The sequence below is a fragment of the Gorilla gorilla genome, chromosome 2 (genome assembly GCF_029281585.2).
Source record: "Gorilla gorilla gorilla isolate KB3781 chromosome 2, NHGRI_mGorGor1-v2.1_pri, whole genome shotgun sequence".
NCBI classification, from domain to species: Eukaryota; Metazoa; Chordata; class Mammalia; order Primates; family Hominidae; genus Gorilla; species Gorilla gorilla.
In genome coordinates, this window is record NC_086017.1 from 146,127,021 (window position 1) to 146,152,442 (window position 25,422).

Below are 25,422 nucleotides of genomic sequence, written 5' to 3' on the forward strand. Positions count from 1 at the left end.
TCAAAGTATTTCTTACTAGCTTCTCTCATAATCTCTTTTAGCCATATAAGCATGGGTGAGTTGCATGATGTCTTTTCATCTGTAAATTGGGGATAATAATACCTAGTTCTGAAAGTTGCTGGGAATAGTGAAAGACATCACTTAATACATGTGTTGTTCTTCTCTTTTATTCCAATCTACAGGACTGCTATAAATGGGAGCTCACTTTTCTAATGTGAATCATGATTGTCTTTCCCTTAAGAGTTTCATTATTCACTAAAGTAACACCCTCCAGCATTTTCCTCCATCATAGCCTTGCTTGAAATTTGCACACAATAGAGCTTCATTTGCTTCATTAAGGGTTCTTCTTAGCAGCCTCCACTTTTACCAGTTTTATAGTCTAGGTCTTTGCGTTAGTCCACTCTTTCATTGCTATAAAGAAACAACTGAGCTGAGTAATTTATAAAGAAAAGAGGTTTAACTTGTTCATAGTTCTGCAGGCTGAACATGAAGCATAGTGCCAGCATCTACTTCTGCTGAGGGCCTCAGGAAGCTTCCAATCATGGCAGGCCAGGGGAGCCAGCATGTCACATGGTGAGCGATGGAGCAAGAGAGAGAGAAGGGGGCACTCCCAGATTCTTTTAAACAGTCAAATCTCACTCATCACCAAAGGGATGGTGCTAAACCGTTCATGAAGGATCTGCTGCCATAATCAAATCACCTCCCACCAGGCCCCACCTCCAACATTGGGAATCACATTTCAACATGAGATTTGGAAAGGAAAAACATCCAAACCATATCAGTCTTTCAAAGAGATTGATGTTATTGAAAAAAAGTTTATGATAATCTAAGTTGGTTGAGAAACCCTGAAAAGCTTTAAATTCATGTGCTTTTCAGAGACATAAAGGAATTTCACCACAATAAAGAAATTAGGTTCAAAGATGGGGATTTCCAAGGTGTGGATGTCAAGTAATTGGACCCCCAATCCACAGATTGGCTTTTAGAGCAGGTACTGTGGAAGTGAGGAAGAAAGTCCCTGCCATCACATGGGCTGAAAGCTGCATGTTGTCCCCATGGATGTAATAAGCCAGTCACAGAATGAGCATTATGGGTTAGGCAAGGGACAGCTTTCTTGAATGAAGTGTGTTATATTTTGGGATGGGCTGCAAAAAAATCTGAGGTTTTCTTATAAGATCTTTAAAATCAAGTTGCGCTTAGATGTGTTCATTTCTCAAGTCAATCTGCTGGACTGGTGAGCTCTTAAGGCCCCTTAGCCCCAGGATTCTCCTCTGCTATGCCTATTTTTGTATTCTCACTCTCTATTTTGTGTTTTTGCATGTGTGTGCCTGTGGCCTGCTATGTACAGTGGGAAGAAGTCAGTGGCTACGATGAAAACCTGAACACCATCCGCACCTACCAGGTGTGCAATGTCTTCGAGCCCAACCAGAACAATTGGCTGCTCACCACCTTTATCAACCGGCGGGGGGCCCATCGCATCTACACAGAGATGCGCTTCACTGTGAGAGACTGCAGCAGCCTCCCTAATGTCCCAGGATCCTGCAAGGAGACCTTCAACTTGTATTACTATGAGACTGACTCTGTCATTGCCACCAAGAAGTCAGCCTTCTGGTCTGAGGCCCCCTACCTCAAAGTAGACACCATTGCTGCAGATGAGAGCTTCTCCCAGGTGGACTTTGGGGGAAGGCTGATGAAGGTAAACACAGAAGTCAGGAGCTTTGGGCCTCTTACTCGGAATGGTTTTTACCTCGCTTTTCAGGATTATGGAGCCTGTATGTCTCTTCTTTCTGTCCGTGTCTTCTTCAAAAAGTGTCCAAGCATTGTGCAAAACTTTGCAGTGTTTCCAGAGACTATGACAGGGGCAGAGAGCACATCTCTGGTGATTGCTCGGGGCACATGCATCCCCAACGCAGAGGAAGTGGACGTGCCCATCAAACTCTACTGCAACGGGGATGGGGAATGGATGGTGCCTATTGGGCGATGCACCTGCAAGCCTGGCTATGAGCCTGAGAACAGCATGGCATGCAAGGGTAAGCTTTGGAGCCTCTGCTTCCTGCCCATCTATGGCAGGGCCAGATCTGCAAGGTTTCCCCACCAATAATTCTGGGTCATACAGGAACAGAAAATAGTCTAATGGCTTATTATAAAGCTCTGAGGACTCCCATTCCTAGTGCTAGGCCTCATGATTTTCTAATCATGTCCAACCAGGTTGTCCATATTTATTATTCATGGTGAGAGAAAGAGATGGGGAGAGTTTCAAACAGTGGAAAATAACTTAATAACCAGTCCATAATATTTAGTGTTGAAGTGGTGAATTTATCTCTCTCTCTTCTCTCTCTCTCTCTCTCTCTCACACACACACACACACACACACACACACACACACACACACACACCCCTATATCCTGCATCCAGCCCTAAGCTCTGGGGCTGGAGACTTTGGAATTTGGGTTGCCATGGACAATTCACTGAAGGGTAATTGAGAAGGGACTGAATTTGGAAAATATTTTAGTTCATTTCAGTCCAGCTCCCACAGCACTCAACTTGGTACTGAACCCGTGTAGCTCATTAACTCAAAGCCCTCTGGCTTGGCTGTCTTTCTCTAGGGGCTCATTGCCAGGCCCTGGAAGGAGATGAAACTATTGGAATGGGAGTGGGACTGTATCATGTATTGTATTAACTTTTGCTTCTAAATGACACAGAGTAGTGCAAACTTTGCAGTTTGAAAGTGTCAGGATACTGTGTGCTCATATTAGCCATCACTAGCACTAGCCCTAGAAAGCCCATATTCAACATGTGGCAATAAATGTGCTGAACTGGCTGCAGGCTCAGTCTGCTCTGGGAGTGAATAGAAGGATCTGGAGGCCCCTCAGCTTATGCATTGTCTAAGTGCATGGAAGCTGAACGTGGGGGAATCCAGGGTTGGGGAAGAGAAGACTGCTTTCCCTTATTACCTTTTGCCTGGAACCTTCAAAGGTCCTGATTCTTTTACAAGGAGGCCTTCCTATATGGACCTCAGAAATGACCACCTTAACCTTAATGTACCCCTAAGGTTGCCCTTAGTCCTTTGGGTCTTGGGGGCTGTATCAGCAACTTATTCTCCATTGTGAGCCTCCTGCCAGCTTCCCTCTCTGATGTCACCCCCACCCTGCCTGAGCACCAGACCAGCCTATGCCAGTTTACTTCCCCACTTACCTTACTCCCCAGACACCTGCAGCTAAAGTGCCAAGCACAGGCTTGTTAGTGCCATCAGCTCTGCAATCCTTTGGACTCAGCTAATTGCCTGGGCCAGAGCACTCGCTCAGCCTTTCTGAGGCCTGCTGAGAACAGGGAGCTGTGCCTTTGTGTCTTTATTGGATTTCTTGGTCCTGGTACCCATGACGGATTGTGTGGAAACAGAGAAGAGAGAGTGCCAGATCTTAGATCCAGTGATGAATCAACGTCAACAGTTTTAAAACCATCCCAGCCTGGTCCCACAGTCCTCCTCTTTGTCCCATTGGTTGGGATGGGTCACTATCTTTGCCATTTGGCAGGGTCTAAGTGGGGACCAAGGCACCAGGCTGAGTTCTTAAAGGCACAGGTGCAGCAGCTTCCCAGCATGCTTGCAGCAGCGCATGGTGGGTGATTTCTTTGGTTTTCAGAGGGCTGCCACACCACACTTGCTGGCTGGGGCACTCTCATTTTTCTCATTATATCCTAAGCAGAATGGCAGGAACCAGAGCAAGCATTGATTGGTTCTGATTTAATTGGGTCTCTGGGAACAGGCTTTCCTTTCTTTGGGCTAATTGGAACTTTTCTTTTTTAGAGGGTTCTGCTGTCCGTGTAGCTTGTCAGTTACCTCCTGTGGCTGTCCTGAGAGGGCCTGTGAGGACAAATATGTAAATCCAAATTGTTTCTTTCCATTTCTCCTTCCCAGTCTCAATCCCCTCCTGAGTTTTGTTGGACATTTCTAATCTCGAGCTATTGTGAACATGGCTTGACTTTACAAACTACTTATTGCAAACTCATTGGAGGGTAAAGGAAATGGGGAACCCAGGGCACCATCACTTTACCACTTCAGAGGCATGGGAAGCCACGTTTTGGTAATATTTCTGAGAGTGGAGAGTGGCATCTTGGGTCTTGTGGCCCAGCATCCTGGCTGAGCTCTGTGCCCTGAAAGGGAAGAGAAGGGCCCCTTGCCCTTGTCTCAAGAACTTTCAGCTGAATCCCTTGAAATCTTTGCCCTTAACTCTGCGGGTAACTGGACTCTGATGGCTGGCAAGGGGACCTTCGAGCAAAAGTGGTGATCTTGGGAAGACTCTGCACTCTTTGGTGGGGGGTGGGAAGTGCATTTGGAGGTACTTGTTACTGGTCTCCATGGTGTGTCTTCAAGGAAAGGCTTTCCACTCATTTTTGGTGCTCACGGAGTGCTGCCAGATGGACATGGTGGCCATTCACAATGGTTTTGGTGTAGCCCACTTAGCACAATCATCATGAGGGCAGAAGCAGGGAGAATGGTGGATAACAGAGAATTGCAGGTGAGACACAGTGAGCCTTCAACAACTAACTCTCTCCCAACACAACCCTGAGAATTGATGTCCTCTGGGCCTGGCTGGGTCAAATGCTGATGGCTGTATGATTCATAGAGTTGTGCTGATTTGATACATCTTTTCTGCATATGTGAAACTGGGACTTTGTAGGGTGGCAGAAAGAATAATCTCTCCGCTTCTGGTTCCATGCTATTTTTCCTGCATGGAAACAGAACAGACTTTCATTATGGCCAGGGAACTGTATTTTCTTGGCTTTCACTTTGCTTCTGCGAAACCGTCTCCTGTCAAAGTCATGGTGACCAGTCGCTTGGCTGTGCAGAGGCACCTGGAGACCAATTAGACAGCACAGCCAGCAAAGAGTGGTCCTGGCCTAGAGCTGTTTCTGTTGTGAAGAGCGTGGGTGGTGAGAAGAGAACAGGTGAGAGGGGAGTAGAGGAAGCTATGGGGAGAACTTGTGCATTAGGATGTGTGGCAAGCGGCTCATGCATTTTCTAGAGGGCTCCTTGGCCTAAGGCCTGTTCCTGACATCCTTTCTGTACGCACAGGCTGGTCCCATCAGGCAGAGTCACATTGGCCTGCTGACCTCATCTCGCTAGTGACTCTGACCTCATCATGCATTTGTCTTTATAAAATTGTTAATTACTAGGAAAATGCCCCATCTACCCCAATTTCAAGTTGTGCTCATAGTGTAGAGGATTAATGAGAAATCATAGCTTTGTCTTCCCTTCTCCCCTCTTCCCTGCTAAGGTTGGTGGCTAAGTCTATTCTCTGTGTAGGTCCCATGCAGCCTGGCTCTTCCTGTGCCAGGGAGGCCGAGCTGGCTCTCAGCAGACTGTCTCTCTCTCTCTACTGTGTAGCCTAAAATATTGCTTTAGCTGAAGTTGGACTGCAGGGAGGAAGGGGAGGAGGCTGGGGCTGTTAGAAGGAACCTGGCAGGGGCAGGCTCCTTATCTATGTGCTAGAAGCTCGAGGGCTGCAGTATCCCATAAGGGTGACCATGGAGGTGTCTCAGAAATAGGCAGAGAAGATATGACTGTCATATCTTCTGTGACAACCCCTGAGTGGCCAGATCCTAGCTGGCGCACTATGCATATGTGGATCTGTTCTTCCCCTGAGTGCTGCCTGAGGGCTTGGCTTTCCCTCCCAGGACATAGTCCTTGGAGTTTCTAGAAGAAGCTGCTTCATTAGGCTGCCTCTTTAGCCACACTGGGGACTCAGAAAATGACAATGCTACGCATAATTCTCCCTGCCATCCTCTCTTGCCTCTGCCCGTGCCCCAGGATGACCTTAGCTTGCTATTACAGAGGGCACATGCCAACTTATGGTGCCTAGGCCTTCATTGTCCGGGGCTGTCATGCACAGGAGGTTGCAGGTGGATGAAAGAGGAAGGGGATATGCTTGGGTGGAAGAGACCTAACCTAAAGGTAGGGGCTGGTTTTAGTCTTGGCTCTGCTGCAAACTTGCTACATGGTTTTAGGTAAGTCCCTTTCCATTGACAGTCATATCTTCTCTGCCTATTTCTCAAAGTGTGTGAAAATGGATATGAGAATATTTTCTAAGCCATGCCATGCTACATATTGGTAGGTGTCATTGTTCTTGAGCTCTGAATCACCCTTATTAAGAAAATAAGATTCTGGAATGAAGATGGCATGGGACTCCCCCATCCAGAGACACAGGTCAGCAGGAATCCTGAATTCCCAGTCATTACCTTCCTGCATCTGCCCAGGCCCAGCTCCATGACCACCAAGCAGTGACAAGTGAAAACAGCAAAGAGGAATAAGCCACTGTTCCTCAACTGATCAAAGGGCAAGTTAACACATGTTTGAATGTTATGGCTCACATGGCCTGCCTTAAGCCAGGTGGTCTAGGCAGGTGGTCTTTGTGAAATGAAGGACCAAGTGGAGAGAGAAGACTCTCCAAGCCCAAGAGAGCCATGGTCTTCAGAACCAGCAATTTTTGACCCCAGAGAAGGCATGAGAGCCCTCAGAAAGGTTTTACAAAGTGACATCCCCAGTTGCCTCCTTCTGAGATGGTGGTAAGTCTTGTATATGGCCCAAACATGGGGATTTTAAAAAATCCAAGAACCCCAGCTCTAAGCAGCAGACCAGGACCATCTATGTGACTGGTGTCCAGAAGAAAGGGACCCCAGGGTAGGTCACTGAAGATATTATAGGGTTACTGGGATTTGTAGACAGGATGAACCTGGGTGCCTGAAGGGATGAAGAAGGAGTCTGGGAGAGGGGACTGCAGGAGCAGGCTGGCAGCTGGGTAGACCAAGAACAAAGCCTACAGGCCACCAGGAGGAAGGTATCCGAGCATCACTACCCCTTGAATAAAGACTGGAGGCTGGGGAAAGCCATACAGGGCAGCCCTGAACAACCCAGAGTATCAACATGATGGCACAGCTGATAAAGCCCAAAAAGGGCTCTTGGCAGGGAAAAGAGGGGCAGAAGCTGAAAACTGACTGTCTGGATGTTACAGAAACAAACATCCCTGCAGCTAGCCAGCACCAGCTGGGTCCCTAGGTACTGTCTTAAGAATGCCAGGGGTACCACTACTGGTCCCAGCAGCATGATCAAACCTGCAGGACTCCTATTTTCTGCTCATGCCTACAAATTGGGGCTGGGAATGAGGATGCATGACTTTAACTGGGAATCTGTGTAGGTTTTCCAGAAGGCTCTCAGATCACCTATGACCATTCTAACTCTGGACATTGGCAGGGCCTTTACAACTCTAACAGAAGAACAGAACAGCTCTCGACGTGCCTGTCTTCCCATTTGGTGTCTCTCTGCAAGTTATGGCTGGTGATCCCACCAGCACTGCCTTAGGCTCTCCTCTTGTCAGACACTTGCTGTCCTCTCCTTCCTGGCTGCTTCTTCATTCCTCTGCCCTCTCCAAGTGGGGACTTTTTTCTTTAGTAAAGAAAACCTACATGTAAATTCCTTCATGCCTGGAAACCCAAGGGACATTTTGAACCTTTCAACAGTTTCTGCACCTTTGTCAGCTTGAGCAGCTGAGATGAGCCACTTTATAAGCCTGGGGGAGTTGAGATGAAAAATTTGCAGGATTTGAAAGTGGAAAAAATACGTCTAATTTAGCTCTTCTTGGAAAAAGAGGTTTTTGGGGCCTGCTTCCATCTCCCTTAGGGTTGCTGGTCCCAGCTCTGGGCTCCTCCTGCCTCCTCATCCTGAGCTGCTGAAAGAGAAGGTGAGGAACACAAGGGAGTGTGTGTGTGTGTGTGTGTGTGTGTGTGTGTGTGAGGCCTCAGTGCTGGAAGCCACATTCAAGGGCACCAAGGAGCCCTCTCTGCTCTCTCAGTCCCATCAGCTATTGGCTGGTGAGAGGGAAACCACAGCCCAGATAGCCTCCTCTCGAGCTCCAGGGAGACCGGCTGTGTTCAGGGCCAGGGGAGGCCAGGGTCATTAACACCGCAGCCCTGTAACATGAGCTTCATAATAGGATTTCCCAACAGGCTGCTTCATTTAGAAACCTCTCGGGCCTCCTCTGCTCCCCATGGCGACCCTACCCAGCGACCCCCAGAGAGGAATCAGATGTAACTGGCTGTCTGTAATTGACTGTGACACCGGCATGAGCAACAGCACAGGGAGCTGGAAGGATGCCCCTCTGCAGCATGGACTCCAGGATGCTGGGCTCTGGAGGCGGCAGAGGATGGCAAGCGGGAGTTCTGGGTTCCAAACCCCCTTGTGCTCTGCATAATGATCCTTTCTGCCTTTGAGACACAGGGCTAGAAGCACCCAAATTCCACTAGTGTTGAGCAAATAATCCTGAGTCTTCCAGGCCAATGTTAGAGCTACTGATCATGATTTGGCAGCATCCCATGCATGAGAGCTGCCCTAGGTGGATTTTGTTTGAACTTGGTCATCCATGACTTAATATATATGTATTATCAAAGATGATGACAGAGACATCATATGGTTATTACTGAGGTGGGGTGGGTAGTGGGAACATCACCACGTCAGGAGTCCAATAGGGGCCCTAATGTCATCGTTTTCTTCACCAACGTCTTCCCATGAAGACCTCTGGGTCTGAAACTGCTGGAGTGAGTGGTATGGGGATGCTGAGAGACTGCCTCATTTATCCAGAGAGGGGTCTGCCAGGAGCATTTCTGGGCACCAGTCTAGAGAGTCATGGCTAGTTAATGTTAGCACTGGGATTAGAACTCAGGTCTAGGGAGGCCACTATCTGCCTCCACTTCTGAGACTGGCTTTTGCTAAAAATAGCCATCCTTTAAAGCACACCATGTGTTTTCAGGAATATCGAACTTCTGTCAACTGTCTCTCACAAATCACCCTCTTTCTTGTGTTTTTATACCTTATTTCTTCTTGGGGTTCTGGTGGCTCTGTGGTTACACATTTCTGCACTGTCCCTCTGCACAGGACTCCATGTCCACTATCACCACCTCCTTTTTAATCCCTCTAGGGGCAGCTCCATCTCTCCAGAGAGCTCTGACGTGTTAAGCTGCTTAAGAACCAGCAGATAATACACAGCCCCTCAGAGGGCAATCTGAGGCTCACCAGGGAAGAAAAGGCTCTGAGGCTTTGTGCTTACAGGAAAGGGCAGAGGGAAGGAAGGGAGCTGTGGACTGGGGGATTGTGTTTCTCTTATTTGTATCAAGGACCCTGCATGGGCCTGTGAGGGCTGTATCCCAGCTCAGTCAGGGCTGTTGTCAGATTTATCCTTTGCTTTCGGTCCCCATCTCTTGCTGTGGCTGGACAGTCCCTTTCTGCAGAATTTGAGCACAAACATCTGCACCTTTTTTTTTTTTTTTTTTTTTTGCATGGACGGAGACTCACCACTTTTCAGTTTGAAAGATGGAGATGAAAAATTATACTGAATCCAAGCCTGCCTGCAGTGGAGTCTTTTGGTTCTGGGCCCTTAGGAGCCCTGGGAGATCTGAGTTCTGTTTCCACTGCTTTGGGCCATTGATGAGTTGAATTGATAGGGCCTTAAGACCTGGGTCTCAGGTCTCCCTCAGTGCAGTAGGGTGAAGAAGACTGGAAAGAGTAACTTTAGGGCTGTTGCAAATGGAGAAGGAATGCACCTCAAACACTGGCAAACCACCCAGGAACAAGCCTTATTTTGCCAACAGGGCTTTGACAGGCATGTTGAGAGAGGTGCAACCTTGCCTTTCCCTACAGGCTGTAAATGTTCAGGCTAAACAAAGAGCTTGAGTGCTAGTTACCTGGCAAGGCTGTTGAGCCCCCATTTTTGTTTCAAGGGCCAGTTAATAATACTGAGCAGGCAAAGTCTGGGGAGATGTGGTTTAGTCCAGAAGAGTATGGCTGGGTATGTTTTGGGTCCCAGAAGCTATCCATAAGACAGAGAGTATCTCATCTTCCTGTGTACCCACCTAGCCTGCTGCAGGATGAGTCTGTGAAGCTGCAAGTGTGTTTGACTCATCCTCTTATGTATGTACGACCAGGGATGTCAGGAAGAAATGAGCTTAGCTACAATAGGCCCCTGGAGAGGCTGGTGAGAAGGAGGCGTTGTTGAGAGCCTCAGGAGGCCTCTTGAAATCACTGGGCATAAATTTGGGCCAGCAAGGCCAAACCCAGCCCTAATGAGTCTTTTCACTGAGGATAGGACCTAGTTCATTAGAAAGGCTGCAGAAGGAAACAGGCATTTTGGTTTCTGGCTTTTCCCTGGCCTCTGTCTGGAGTAGCATACTCAGTTTCAGGGTCTCTACATCAGCACACATTCCTGGTCAGAGCTGGAGTCACTGGGTCTTAGGGTATGGTCCTTGGGGGCCCACTCTGATCATTTCTTTGCAGGCCTCAGCAGTTCTGGCCTTCTCCTTCCTCATTCAAATTGGATTCCACTCTTTAGGTCATGCGGGTTGGATGGTCCCTTGTCTTTTATTTCTTCAGCTACTTATTGGGCACCAACTGGTACTGGGCCCTGTATGCTTATATATGAGATTCAGCATTTTTCTTCCAGGAATGTGCTGCATTCTTAGCTCTTAGAAAGTGTTCACAATGTCCAGAGGATGCTGGGGCTGCAAGTGGTGCTGTTGCCCTGGAGAACCTAATGAAGCATGGCCACATCTGGCTAGATAAAGCCTCGAAGGACAGCGAGTCAAGCACACCCCATGACACTTAACTTTGCTCTTCCACAGTGGTCCTCAGCCTAATTTTAGACACTTCCAGGGATGGAACACCATTACTTCCCAAGGAAGCCTGGTTAATTTCTGAACCTTTCTTCCTTGGGGTGGAACTTTTATACAAATCTCCACTCATGCAATTTACCTTTTTTTGTTGTTATTAAAAGCATTTTGAACAGGTAATATATGTGAAAGGTCAGTTTCCCTCCACTCTGGTTGTCATCAGTCTCTCTCATTGTCAGTTTCTAATATTCTCTTGCAGAGAGTCGATGGATTTGTACACTTTTCCCCCTTGCATAGGGGCACACTACAGAGGACTTTGCACCTAGTTTCCCCACATCTCTTCTCAGTTAACACTGAAGTTTAACAGTAGTTTGGTTATATTACATATAGATCTGCCTCATTCTTTCCAATGAGTGTTATTATTTCATTGCATGGATATATTTTCCTTAATTGGTCATTTATATACATTTAGATTGTTTTCTCTCTTTTGCTATTTCTGAACAATGTTGCAACAGATATCCTTGTGCATCAGTCTTTGCACCTATATGTGAGTATATCTGTGAGAAAAATTAATTTATTCAATGAATATTTATTGAGGATTTTCTATATGCCAAACACTTTTCTAAGCACTAAGAATGCAGTAAATTCTCAGAAGTAAGATTGCTGAATAAGAATATATAAATTTTTAATTTTGGTAGATATTCCCAAATTGTCCTCCTCCAAAAGGCATTTTCTACCAATTTTTGTTCCCACCAGCAGTGTTTGAGAGTTCCTGTTCCCTATACCTTTGCCAAGATAATAAAATATCAATCATTTTTATCTTTGCAGATCTGAGAGGTGAAAAATGGCATCCCATTGTTGTTTCCATTTGCATTTGACTTTGCAAAGTTCCATAAACTGCCCTGTTCAGGTACTGAGACTCAAGCATTCCAATAGAATGCATTAAGTTGGGTGTGTTTGTGTGCTGCAGGTGGTTCGGGCATGGTCTGTCCTTCACTCTCTTCTGTCCCATTCCCTCCAACCCTGCATCATCCTCTGTATATACTCTTTGCCCATCTCTAGTATCAGGACATTTTGACACGTGCCTCCCACCGATTTTGGCACTTCCCAAGCTGTGGTAGGTGAAATGTCTGCAGATGGGACAGGACAAGTGCAGGTGCTTGAGGCTGGAAGACCACCCCATTCTCACAGTCCAGTCTCAGGAAGGCCGAATCTGCCTGGTTTGCTAAGAAACACACCTTGCTTCTCCCATCCGTCTCCTCCTGCCCCTGGGCCTGTGTCGGGGCTTCCTGCCCTGCCGCATGCATCTCTCAGCTCTTATCCTTTGGCCCTTCACCCCACATCCTTTCCCTTAATTTTCCCAGCTTACCTCTGGGGCCTCTAGCCTCAGCTCACCATGTTGACACCTCCATAGCCCCGCCTTCCTATATCGCCAGCCCTCTGCCCTCCCCTCCTCCTGCCTCCTCTTCATTTCTTCAGCCTTCACCAGACCTGCCACCCCTTCCCCAGCAGCCCCAAATCAGTCTCATCCCCTTCCCTGACCAGGTGTCTACCCTCTACTGGAGCATACACCTTCCACTCTGCTGAAGCCCAGGCCTTGTCTCTGCCAGGGGTGTTGGCTCAGCTCTGGGCTGTTGCTTGCTGCAGCTATGCATATGTCTGTTTGGTTTTTGTTCCCCTGCTCTGTGGCAGTTCTTTCTATCTGGGGCCATGCACTCCCTACTTCTCTTACTTACCTCAGTTTCCCTTTCCCCTCCCTTCCCCTCCTCTCCCTTCTTATACCTCCTCTTGCTCCTTCCTTCCTTCCTTCCTTCTTCCTTCTTCTTCAGTACTTTTGTTTTAAAGTGAATATATTCATGTTAAAAAGTGAGTTAATTTAAAGAAAAATAATAAATAATAATAATACATTTAAAACCTGCCACATATAAGTATGGCAAAAAGGAATAAAGATAATAGGCAAACAGCTGATATTTGAAAAGAATGCTGATGCCCTGTTTACCTGGGCTAGGAGAGCAGCTTATGCACTCTTCAGTATAGCCCCACATTCCACTGCCACATCCTAGTGATGGTTGTGTGATGGTTATAACCTGGGTATGGAGCACACTTCTGGATTGGCTTCCATCCTGTGTCAAAATGCTAATACAGTGTGGCTGTCATTTATAAAGCAGTGACGGTGTGCTAGATGCTCTGCCAAATTCTTTTTCTGCATTAACTCTTAAATCCTCACAGAGCTTTATGAGGTACATGTGATTATTAGCCTCATTTTTCCATTGAAGATACTGAGGCACAGAGAAGGTAAGTAATTTTCTCAAGATCATACAACACAGGACTCAGAGGTTCTGCTGGTAACCACTATTCTCTATGCCTCCCAAGCTAAAGAAGAGCCAAGATTTGTAATTTTTGATGGGAGTTGGCATCAGAATTCCATTTGGACTAAGACGTAAGCCTTCACTAACATGCACAAAGAAAAGTCATCAGAGTTTGATCTACATTTGGGGACTTCACAGATAGTGTTCATTTCCCACTGGTAAGGGATGAACCAGGAAGTTAATGGAGTGATCATATTCACCAGTGAGAGTGAACTGAAGTCACTGTCACTGCACCTGTCACCTGCATCATCATGCCCAGCTCACATTCCCGTTCCTCTACTCCCTAAGCTCCTCAGGGGCAGTGGCCATGCCTGATGCATCTCTGAATCCCTACTTGCTTTGTGCCATCTGTTAAATGAAAACAGAACAAAACACACTGAAAACAAAATTTGTGGAAGGAGAATATGAGCTGAGAAGGGAGAGTCTTTGCATTAGGATGTATAAGAAAACATCCCAGCAGCATTGTAGCATAGTAGAGGGAGCTCCAAAGAAACTGGGGAGGAATCGGGCACAAGGCATGCACTTGTGGAAGTGATGATGGCAGAACCAGATGGAGGCAGTAACCAGTGATGGCAGAGGCCTTGTCTGTCTGTTGTCCAATATAGTGACACATTGTGCACAAACATACAGAACAAAAACAACAGAATGGTCGCAAGCCCATACGTTATGAAACTCACTAAAAGTTGGTGATAATGTCTCAGTTTGACAGAGGACATAAGGTCAGTGCAACGTGTGTATTTCAAGTGGGAAATGACAATCTGCTCTTTGCACAAGATGGATAGAGTTTCTCATTGAAATTGTATGGAATATGCAAGAACTCTGCCAAATCATGAACTTGGCAAAAATGTGCCTGTTCTGGGAATTAGGCGATTTCAGGGCTTCCATTTGGTTTCTGGGTCTGTCACACACATGCCCACATGGATCTGAATGTGGAGGCCCTTGTGACTTCAGGCTTTGCTTTGCTTTTCTCACTGGCTCTGTTTGTCTTTTCCCTCTGCATCTTTGGTCAAATTTGTCTACTCTATTTTCTCTTCTTTTCCTCCATTTATTCTGTTCTCTTGTCTGTCTTCTCTCTAGACTTGTTTCGAAAAGAGGGAAAAGAAACATACATTTCATTGGTAGAATTTTAATGAGTGAATGGCTATTTCCATTCATTGTTTTTATTTTGTCTCTAGGAGTCTGTCTTGATGCGAATTGCAATTTTAAAAATGAACTCTTTTAATAGTAAAATACAGGAAATCAACGATTATCATTGAATCAATAGCAAATATTACAAGTGATTTTGTCATCAAAAGGATTAATAATCACACAATTTGATAAAAGATCGTTAATTAAAAAGAACAGTAGCTTTTAAAAATTTTAAACTGTCTTTGTAGGATACCTTCCTTCTTCATTCTCATTATTTTTCTGGAGCATTCTTTGCTTCCTTCACCTTCTTCAGCCCCATTCTTGATTACTCTTGGCTTATGAGAATTATTTCAAGCCTCCCTTTTCTTCTAACATATTTTGAATCTTTCATTCCAGATACTCATTAAGAACCAGTAACCAAAGCTGTTCATTGTTGAATTTTACATACCTGATGAGAGTGACTGCTTCCACCTTGCAGGATGACATGCTCCTTCCCCTGCTCTACCTACCCTGCCTATCTCTGCCTACCTACCCTGCCCACTTCTCTAAGAGTTCCCTCTAGGGCCAGGCGAGGTGGCTCATGCCTATAGTCCCAGCACTTTGGGAGGCCATGGTAGGAGGACTGCTTCAGCCCCAGAGTTCGGGCTGAAGTGAGCTATGATAGTGCCACTGTACTCCCGCCTGGGTGACAGAGTGAGACCCTGTCTCTAAAAAGAATTTCTTCTAATAAAAACAATTATTTTGGAGAGTGTTTTATCTGTGGAGATTGATTTTTTCAGTCATTTTTTTCTCTGACCCCCATCAAGGGGTCGACTACCCTTCTGCCTGCTTGTAGAGAGAGCCTAAATTCGAGTTAACCATGTCTAAGCAGTGCAGCAGCCCTCCCGCCCCCACCTCCACCTTGAGGACCTTCTGCAGCCCTGGAGGCTACCGATTGACTACTCAGAGAGCTGATAGCCTCAGTGCACAAATCACACTGACTTGGACATCCACACAACCACTTCTTTGGGAGGCAGAAGTGCCTGCATCTGCGCATCCCAGAGGTTGGTGGCCTTGACTCTCTGATCTGCTTCCCCAGTGGCCAGGCCTCTTCAGATCTTTTCCCATCTCCTGCCTTCCCTGCCTGTAGCTGTGCACTGGCCCTTCCTTTCAGGCCACAAAGGGCTCTGTAGACAGAAGCTGTGTGCTGTTTGCCAACACTGCACTGGGTACACAGAGGGGCAAGGGAGAGGCCATCTGCTCGCTCCTTTCACACAGACCTTAGCTTTCTCCCTTTCACTCTCCTCCTTCTCTCTGTCTTTGAATGAGAATACAAAAATCTTTTAAAAGCAGTTGCTAATTAGAGCAAGAGAATGAGAGTGAGCCTGGAAGAGAGACACAACAGAGAGGCCAGCCCCCGTGCAAATCAGCCGGCTTTTAAGAGCCAGTGAGGAAAGGGACAAGGAGGGGGCCTTGAAGGGGCTTGGGAAGGATATTTTGACAAAATAAGCAACAAAGCTTCTTCAGAATGGCAAAGAGGGCTTTGTCTTAACCTCCTATCATAAAAGGGGAGGAAACAAGAAATGACAGAGAGTTTCTTGTGAACTCCCTCTGCCAGCCTCCACCTACCCTGGCTCTTCTTGTCTTTTTTACTCACTCAATAGCCCAGTAAACAATAGTCTCTATTTAGGGACATTTAAGTGTATCCTCTTATTGATAATTTTTGTTCTGGCTAATAGAGAGTGAGCAATTGGTGGCTTCTCTTCCCAGGCAGGGCTGGCTTCCCCAGGCAGGGAGCTTGCCCATGCAGGAGCAGCTAAGTCACCAGGAAGTCCCAGCTTGGAAAATATGCCCCAACAAGTCAAGAATTTCAGGATTTTGCCCCCATCACTCTATCCTATTCTTGGTTCACCTAGTGATTTCTTTTCCCATCTGCATTCCTGCCATTCTGTTTGCCCAGAGCAACCCTGATGTATGGTGCTGAAGTGCTTGCCCAGTGCATGGCCAGGGGAATGGCAGTCAGTGTTAGAACAGGGCCCCGCTCTGGCCCTGAGTTCTGAAAACCCACTCATGCTCAAGAAGGTTCTGGCCACCACAGCAACCAGGGATGGGGGCACCTGCATGGCAGCTGTGCCATGGCTTAGAATAGAGCCGCCTTGTCCTTTATTCAACCAGCCTCACTCTAAAGGCTGGGAGGTCCCAGAAAGACCAACTTTGGAGAGCTGTGAGGCAGAGGGAGGGACACATGGTGAAAAGACCCCTCTAGAGATGCATATTCTTCAGGCATGAGATGAATGGACTGATGGCCCAGATATATAAAGACTTTTAAGTAAGTGCTATGCACATTGAAAAACTTAGGTCATTTTCTGATTTCATGTGAGTGTAAAAAAATGAAAATGAGAGTGGTGGAAGCCTCATCACAACACACATTGGTACTAACTAGTCAGGGAGGAAGAAAGGTAAAGGAAATAGAACCTGGGAAGACACATGCTATGGTTTGAATGTGTCCCCCAAAAGTTCATGGGTTTGAAACTTGGTCCTCAATGCAGCAGTGTTGAGAGATAGGACCTTTGCTAGGTGATTGGATCATGAGAGCTCTGCACTCATGAATGAATTAATCCATTCATGGATTAATGAGTTATCAAGGGAGTGGGTTAGCTGTTACTAGAGTGGATCTTATAATAGTTATATTACAATGGTTGTATTGTTACCATTTGGCCATCTCTCTTGAGTCCCTCACCATGTGATGCCCTGCACCACTTCAGGGCTCTGCAGAGTCCCCACCAGCAAGAAGGCCCTCACCAGATGCAGCACCTTGACCTTGGAACTCCCAGCCTTCAGAACTGTAAGAAATAAATTCATTTTTCTTTATTAATTACCTAGTCTCAGGTTTTTAGTTATAACAACAGAAAATGGACTAAGACAAAAGGATGATAATTGATTTATCCTCTTTCATTGGTGACTTTTTAAGGTGATGGATGCACGAGAAGAATATCCCACTGGAGTCTGTTGGAAAACATCTGCTCATTCTAAGATGAGGTCTCAAAGTGGACTTTTCAGGAGTCCACACTCAGTGGACCTGTCTCTAACACACAGGTGTGTTTCCCTGAACCCTCAGTGCAGTCTATCTTGGCCCTGTCCAAGGACCTCTCTAGAAAACAAGGACATGAGTCCATTTGCCATGCAACTAGCCAGGGTGGAAAAAGCTGTAGAGAAAACAGCCATAGAAGTATAGTTTTAAGAGCTGGCAGCTTGAGTTGTTGAATCCTGGCTCTGTGTTTATTAATGGAGTGACTTGTCTGGGCCTCAGTATGTTAAATGATGACATAACAGCACTGAGCTCATGTTTGCTGTGAAGAGTTTATGAGAATCTGCATGTGTAGAGCTGAGCAAAAGTCTTGACACTTTGCAAAGGTTTAAAAATGGATGTTGATGTCAACATTTTTATTATTAAACAAGCCAGGAGGTAATTTTCTGTCTATCTTTGGTTGAACCATATATGAATTGTGGGAAGAATGTAGAAAATTTAAAGAGATCCAGTAAATATCAAGAAGGCTTAGACAACATGATCTGGTTCATATGTATATAAAATATTTTAAAGTAAATTCCCTGAAGATAGTGGAAACCATCCATCTAGTCATAAATAGCTATGGGTTTTTCCAGTTTATTACTGCAAGATTAAATTGTTTTTTGTTAGTTAACATTTTTTAATTTTTGTGACTTCTTAATTCTATTTTTAAAAATTATAATACAGAAAATTTGACTTCTTCTTTAAGTGGACAGTTTTATGAATTTTGATACATGCATAGATTTGTGTAACCACTATCATAATTGGGATACCAAGAGCTCCTTTCTGCTAGCCCTCTATAGTCTCCTGTTTCTCCATCCCCCACCCCCAGGGCAACCAGTGATTTGTTTTTCATCATGATCCTGTTGTCTTTTTAAATGAAATGATGTATTATGGCAACCTTTTGAGACTGGCTTCTTTCACTCAGCATAATGCCTGCGAGATTCATCTAAATTGTATCATGTAGTAATAGTTTGTTGCTTTTAATTGCTGAGTAGTATTTCATTGTATGGATGTACCATAATTTGTGTATCCATTCGCTTGTTGAGGAGAGTGTGGATTGTTTCCAGTTTTTGATTATAAATAGAGGACATACATTTTCATTTCTCTAGGGCAAATACCCAGGCAAGCTCTTATTGGGTCATATGGAAATTGTATGTTTAACTGCTAGATCAGTTTTCAGGGTGCCTGTACCATTTTCCATTACCATCAGCATCAGTGTGAGTTTCAGTTGTTCTGCCTTTTTGGCAGCACTTGGTATTATCAGTATTTTTTATCTTTGCCATTCTACTATGTGCATCATGGTATCTCATGGTGATATTAATTTGCATTTCTCTAGTAAATCATGATGTTGATGATCTTTCATATGCTTGTTTGCCGTCTGTTTATGTTTATCCTCTTTTGTGAAGTGTCTGTTCTAGGTTTTTGCCCAAGTTTCAATTAGGTTGTTTGTTGTCTTTCTTGAAAGAAAGGAAAAGAAGGGTAAGGAAGGGAAAAGGACAGGTGAGGAGAGGCTGCCTCTTCTCTTAGAGGAGCCCTGGGAGGCAGGTGTGGCCATGAGGACTGCTCCACACAGGAGAGAGCCAATTCTTAGACACGCTAGTTTCTGTTTCTGATCTGTAATGAAGGCCTTCATTTAAGGAAGACATCTCAGCCAGCTCTGCTTGGCTTCTTTTCTGTGAATTATTATAAGTGTTAATGGGAGTCTTCATCAAAGCATCATTTAAGAAATATTACAAGTTAAGTTCCTCTCACCCTCACAGGTCTGATGACTAAAAATCAGACTTGAAATCAAATTTTTATCCTCTTTAATTGGTGACTTTTTAAGGTGATGGATGCACATGAGAAGAATATCCCACTGGAGTCTGTTGGAAAAAATCTGCTCATTCTGAGATGAGGTCTTAAAGTGGACTTTTCAGGAGTCCACACTCAGTGGACCTGTCTCTAACACACAGGTGTGTTTCACTGTACCCTCAGTGCAGTCTATCTTGGCCCTGTCCAAGGACCTCTCTAGAAAGAAAGGGCATGATTTTGATTTTAAAAATCAAAACTTGAAAGTTTTGAGAGTTCCTTATATATTTTGGATATAAGTCCTTTTGTTGAATATGTGATTTGCAAATATTTTCTTTCAGTCTGTAACTGATCTCTTTATTCTCTTAATAATGTCTTTCACAAAGCAAACATTTTAAAGTTTGATGAAGTCCAGTTAATCCATATGTTCAAGTTTATCTAACCAATTATTTTTCACTTCAGCCAGGTCAAATTCAATAATTCTTTGCCTAACCTTGGCACAAAGATTTTCTTCTCTGCTGTCTTCTAAAGTTTTAGTTTTATGTTTTACACTTAGGTCTATAATCAATTTGAGTTAATTTTTGTTTAAGGCATGCAGTTCATTTTATCATCATTTTGCCTGTGATGTCCAATTATTTCAACATGGAGAGAGCTGTATGAGTGGCTCTTTCACTTTTTCCAAGCCTTTACTTGAATATTATGTTCTCAGGAACCCTACCCTGTCCACTACTGCCAGTGTGAATCACCTTCAACAGCCTCCCATCTCCCTCCATGGCTTTGTCTTACTTCATGGCACTTATTATAGTGTGAGCTTTACTGATTTATGTTGTGTATTGTCTGTCTCTCCTCACTAGTATGTAGGCTATACGAGGACAGGGGTATTTGAGTGTGTATGTGTGTGTATGTAGGGAAAGGATCTGCTTGTTAACTGATGTATCCTGAGTGATTAGCACGTATTTGAAGAATGAAGAGGCTGGAGTCCCCTAGGCCACATGGCTGCAGAGGTCCACAGTGCAGGGACAGTTGCTGGAGCTCCAAGGCCAACAGCAGCTATCAGATGCGAGCTGGACTCTGTCTCACACGTTCATCACGCAAAACAGGTTTGTCACAGTTAATGCTCCGAAGCTCTTCTCTCACTCACCCGCCTACCATATTGAATGAGGCTAATAAGAACATAAGCAATTAAACCATTTTCCCCATCAGTCTTAAATTATTTGTTCCTTGAAATATAAGCTTTATCCTTTTCTCACCCCGATACCTCTTGAAAGAAAGGAAGTGCTCTAATGCCCTGGGAAAATAATCTTAAATTCTAATCAGCCCTCAATCCTGGGTGTTAGAAGTGACTCATAGATGAGGTGGTGGGCAGGATGGAGGGGAAAGCTGTTTAGGAGGCAAAGTCGGCTAGAATGGAAGCTTTCAACTGGCTAACAGTGCTTCAACTCCAACAATGAGGCTTAACTTATCAAGTGTGGGGCCCAGGGAATCTAAGATGCAAGCAGCACAAAGATACAGAGAGACCAGAAGAAAATAAAGCAGATTAAATAAACTGGGAGTGGGTTTAGTGGATTCTTGTTCCCTGCAAATGGAGCTCCTTCTCTTCATTCTGACCCTACCCTGAGTTCCAACTTACTTTCCTCACCAGTGGCATCATTCTGCCCTTGGTCTTTCCAGTAGCAGGTAGAGTGGATGCGTGACATTCGGTCTCCCTGGGTTCTGCTCTGGAATTTATAGGAGGAGCTTAGGGACAGCAGTCTGGATGGATGGATGGATGGAGCAAGGGCAGCTGGGCTGCATTTGCACAGCAAGCACACTGTTCTTAATGTGAATGTTTATTTGTAGTGCAGGGAGCACTGATGGGACTAGGATGAGAGGCAGGCCCTGGCTGGTGAGGTTTGGTGTGAAGCATTTGCAGAGGTTGCTGGTCCTTCTTCTTCCTCAATGCAGGGACACTAGTCCCTTTAGGTACCATCCCATCTCCCACCCCAGCATCATGCCCTGCAGATGCAGCAGATCCTGTCAAACAGCCCTGCCCTTTGATTATCTCTGAACAGCTAAGGCTCCTGGCCTGTTTGAAATTGGGTCACATACTGTTTGTTCTCAGAAAAGCAAACTCATGTTGTCTTCTATTTCCATCTCATTTCCAGCACTGGATTGACCAAGTGGGCTAAAATTCTTTTTTGATAAATTTGTTTCAGTTCAGTGGGAGGAGCTGCTGATTTTTAGTCATCAGAACTGTGAGGGTGAGAGGAACTTAACTTGTAATATTTCTTAAATGGTATTTTAATGAAGACTCCCATTAACACTTATAATAATTCACAGAAAAGAAGCCAAGCAGAGCTGGCTGAGATGTCTTCCTTAAATGAAGGTCCTCATCACAGATCAGAAACAGAAAGTAGCGTGTCTGAGAATTGCCTCTCCCCTGTGTGGACCAGTCCTCATGGCCACACCTGCCTCCCAGGGCTCCTCTAAGAGAAGAGGCAGCCTCTCCTCACCTGTCCTTTTCCCTTCCTTCCCCTTCTTTTCCTTCTCCTTCAGAGCATCCTTGCTATGAGTCAATGCTGCATGTGGGGCTTCTTAACTGTACAGAGAGCATCTGGATCTTGAGGTCTTTCTCTAAGAGTATGTGTGTGTATATATATAAATATCTATATCATACGTGTTTATATATAAAAAATCATATATAAATATATAAGTATATTATATATCTTTTATATAACATAAAAGAGGTAATATATATTATATGTATTATAACTATCTAATATATATTAAATATATACTATACATTATATATTTATTATAAATATATATTATATATGTATTATAAATATATTATATATTAAATATATATAATATATATTAAAGAGGTAATGTCAAAACAGGGTTACAAAAATTGCAGTAATATTTGCATTCAACAAATACTTTTAACACAAAAATTGCAATACTGTGTGTTATGCTACAAGAAGAGACTTGACAGATTTATAAAATGTATACATGCACAGGGACCAAGAGGCAGGCTGGTTGGACAATGGGACACAATTTGAAGTTGTGGATGGACTTCTTATTTCAGTCCTGTGAGTGTATTTCACTCAGTGTGAATTTGAGGCCTTTCTTGAATGGGAGCAGGCCAAATGGCCGTCCTGCCTTGCTGTGACAACCCTATTTGGACCTAGAGTCTTGGTGGGTGGGCAGCTCTGACAGAGTTATGTCCCTTGTGTTCCTGCACATCCCAGGTTGGGCCTCAGCTGCCCATCTCTGGCCCGGGGGGGTTGGTCTGGCTTCCCTTCTTGCTCCCTCCACAGCCTGGATAGGTGTTCCAGCAATAAGGCATTGGAGTCTGATTCAGATCATAGATAAATCTGGCACAGTTACTTACCTTTCTTGGGTGTGGGGAATGTGTCCTCCTGCAGGAGCTCCAGCTGTGGCACACCCTGTAGTCTCAGGTCTGCAGCCCTTTCCAAGGGCAGACACACAACAACAGGATTGCTTTCTCTGGCTGTGTTCACTGGCTCCCTTGCCTTCTTCAGGGATGGGGACAGTGGGAACCTGATAGTGAAGGGCAGGGTTGACCAACAAGGTCCAAAGCAAGTTTCTGGCTCAGCCTGGAAGAGATGCCCCTGCTTCTTTATTATGGCAACCAATGGTAGGTCTGGCAGTGGGAGAGGAGCTGAGCAGAAGCACTCCTTGTCTGTCTTCTAGTCTTTTTTTTTTTTTTTTTTTTTGAGATAGACGCTCACTCCCGTTGCTCAGGCTGGAGTGCAGTGGCACGATCTTGGCTCACTGCAACCTCCACCTCCTGGGTTCAAGCGATTCTCCTTCCTCAGCCTCCTGAGTAGCCGGGATTACAGGCATGCACCACCATGCCCAGCTAATTTTTGTATTTTTGGTAGAGACAGGGTTTCACCATGTTGGCCAGGCTAGTCTCGAACTCCTGACCTCAGGTAATCCACTTGCCTTGGCCTCCCAAAGTGCTAGGATTACAGGCGTGAGCCACTGCACCCGGCTTGTCTTCTAGTCTTAAAACATAAATTATCTGAGCAGAATTAAAATGCCAAGGGTTGGTAGGAGTGGGATAGGGTAGGGCTTGTCAAAAAGCCTTGGGAGAAAGCATTTCCGGAATACTCAATCCTAGAGAAAATCTCTGCAGCTGCAGGATTCAAGGCTTGGCCTGGAGAGTGTACCTTATTCCTTTAGGGAAATGCTGAGAGGTTTTGTCTGACCTGGAAAAACAAGAGGAGCATGTCTGCAGGAGAGATGACCCAAAGGCCAGCAGGAAGTTGGTGATTTGGCTGGAAGGCAAGTCTTCAGAGAGTGCTGTGAAGTGATATAGCGCTGCATCTGGGCTGGAGGAATATCCCATTTCTCTGCCTTTAGCCTTTATCCAGTAACAGTGGTCTCTGACCACACCCTAGTTCATCTCCTCTCCCCAGATACATCTTCCTAAATCCAAGACTCAGTCACAGGTAAGCATTCAAGGATGCACGCGTGTGCACACACACATACACACACACGCACACAAACACACACACATTACACACACGGGCCCCAAACCCAGTTTGTTTAAGAGTGTAGACTCTGGAGCCAGACTGCCTGGGTTGGAACTCTGGTGCTACCACTTACTAGCTGTATGACCTTGGGGTAAGTTACTTTACCTTTCTGTGCATTGCTTTCCTCGTTGTAAAATGGGAATGATAGTAATCTATTTCCTAGGGTGTTATGGGAATTGAGTGAATTAATGCTTGTAAAGTGCCTAAAACACTGCTGGCCCTCAGAGAGCATTCAGTATGTATTAGCTGTTATTATTTTCCACCTTGCATGCATAGCGTGCTGTGTCCCCACCCCCGCCCCACCTCTTCAACGCCAACAGTTTAAATTGTGAATCTCATCAACCCTTCTTCAAGCCTTGCCTAAACTCTACCTCTTCTGTGAAGAGTTTTTGATTTCCTGCTCCAGTGCCAGCTGACATCCTAATGGCCTCTTGTTGGCACCTGCCTCAGCATATTGCCTGTTTCTTTCCTCTTTGCCCTTTTGTTTCCCAAGTCCTTGAGTCAGACTGTGAGCTCCCCAAAGCAGTCCGCAGTCCCATGACTTCATCTCTGATCCGTGGCAGCATTTTCCTGTTTCCAGCACAGGAGGGGCTCTCAGCACACCCTTCCTGCTTGAGCTGCTCCTGTGCCTTTCACCTCCCTGCCCTTCTCTGCTCTCCCCTCCCCTCCCTGCCACTGCCCATCCTCTCTGTGTCTCTTTTTTCCTCCCCTCTCTCCATCTCTTCCCTTTTGATTCTCCTTGCTTCTCTGACCTCCCCCACCTCTCTCTTAATGAGAACTTTCACACATCATATTGATTTGGAGTTTCAAAAAGCCAGCATTGATTTTTCTGGGAGACTTTTCATGATCTTATTTTTAAATGTAGGAAGAAGGCTGTTTCCAAAGCTGTTGACTTTGTTCTATTGAGTTAGGGAGTCGATGTTGGAAACTTTTATGGGGACACAGAGAGCTCAGGGACCTGAGATGCCATATCTAATGAGCTGGGATCAGGGTTGCCATCCCTTTTGCAGGCCTGAGTTTGGTGGCAGAGAGCCTTGGGCAGGGCAGGGGATGCAGAAGTGGGGTGGATTTCTGGGTAAGGCTAAAGAGCATGTACAGAGAGTGAGCAAAGTCAAAACAGAAATACTATAGGCTGTAAGAGAGTGAAGGGTAGGCTTAGGGGGAAGAATAGTGGTGGGAATTTGCTGTGGGGGGCCACAGCTCCTGATACTCTGCTACTCTGGCATCAGAGACAGCCCCCCAGGACTATCTCCACTAGCCCCTCATGCAACACATACTGACCCAACACCCAGCACCAAGGTACTGCCTGGTCCTGTACTGAGGGCTTTGCTTACATGATCTCATTCAATCTTACCAATAACTTCAGGAGGCAGGTCACATTATTTACATCTCACTTTATGGATAAGGAGTCATTATAGGAATAGGTTAAAGTTAGTGAAGAACAGTGTTTTTTTTTAAACTATTCGTAAAGATAGAATAATAGAAAGATTTAAGAGGGCAGGGGGGGAGCGAGAAAGACAACATCTTGCCTCCTAAAGGGCATGTGCAGATGCATACATGTGCACACATATTGGCCACATTATATCTTCTGGAGATGAGGCCAGACATATAAAAACAAACAGAATCAAGCCACTAGATGAGGATATTGGATGAAAGGGAAATAAAGACAGAGAAATAAGATGATATGTGGCTGAAGGTCCTGACACCCATAACCAGAAGTGGGTGGATTAACAGAATGCAGAATGGAACAGGCACCTGGAGGGAGTCTGCTGTGGCCTGGGCCCTGGATGGGGTATTTCAGGCCCTCTGTACAGGTTAGTTAGTTGTCACCAGGTCAGATCCACACACACACCCCTGCTCTTGCCAGGTTCTGCAGCCATTAACTGGGACTGCC

The 25,422-nt window shown here is 45.3% G+C and overlaps 1 protein-coding gene across 1 annotated transcript in view; it reads left to right on the top strand.

Moving 5' to 3' along the window:
- Positions 1–25,422, top strand: part of EPHB1 (EPH receptor B1) — a 473,721-nt gene that overhangs the window by 154,812 nt on the left and 293,487 nt on the right. The window contains exon 3 of the mRNA XM_055383292.2: positions 1,346–2,027. Within this exon, the coding sequence (XP_055239267.1) occupies positions 1,346–2,027 (682 nt within the window). The remainder of the gene's footprint in view (positions 1–1,345; positions 2,028–25,422) is intronic.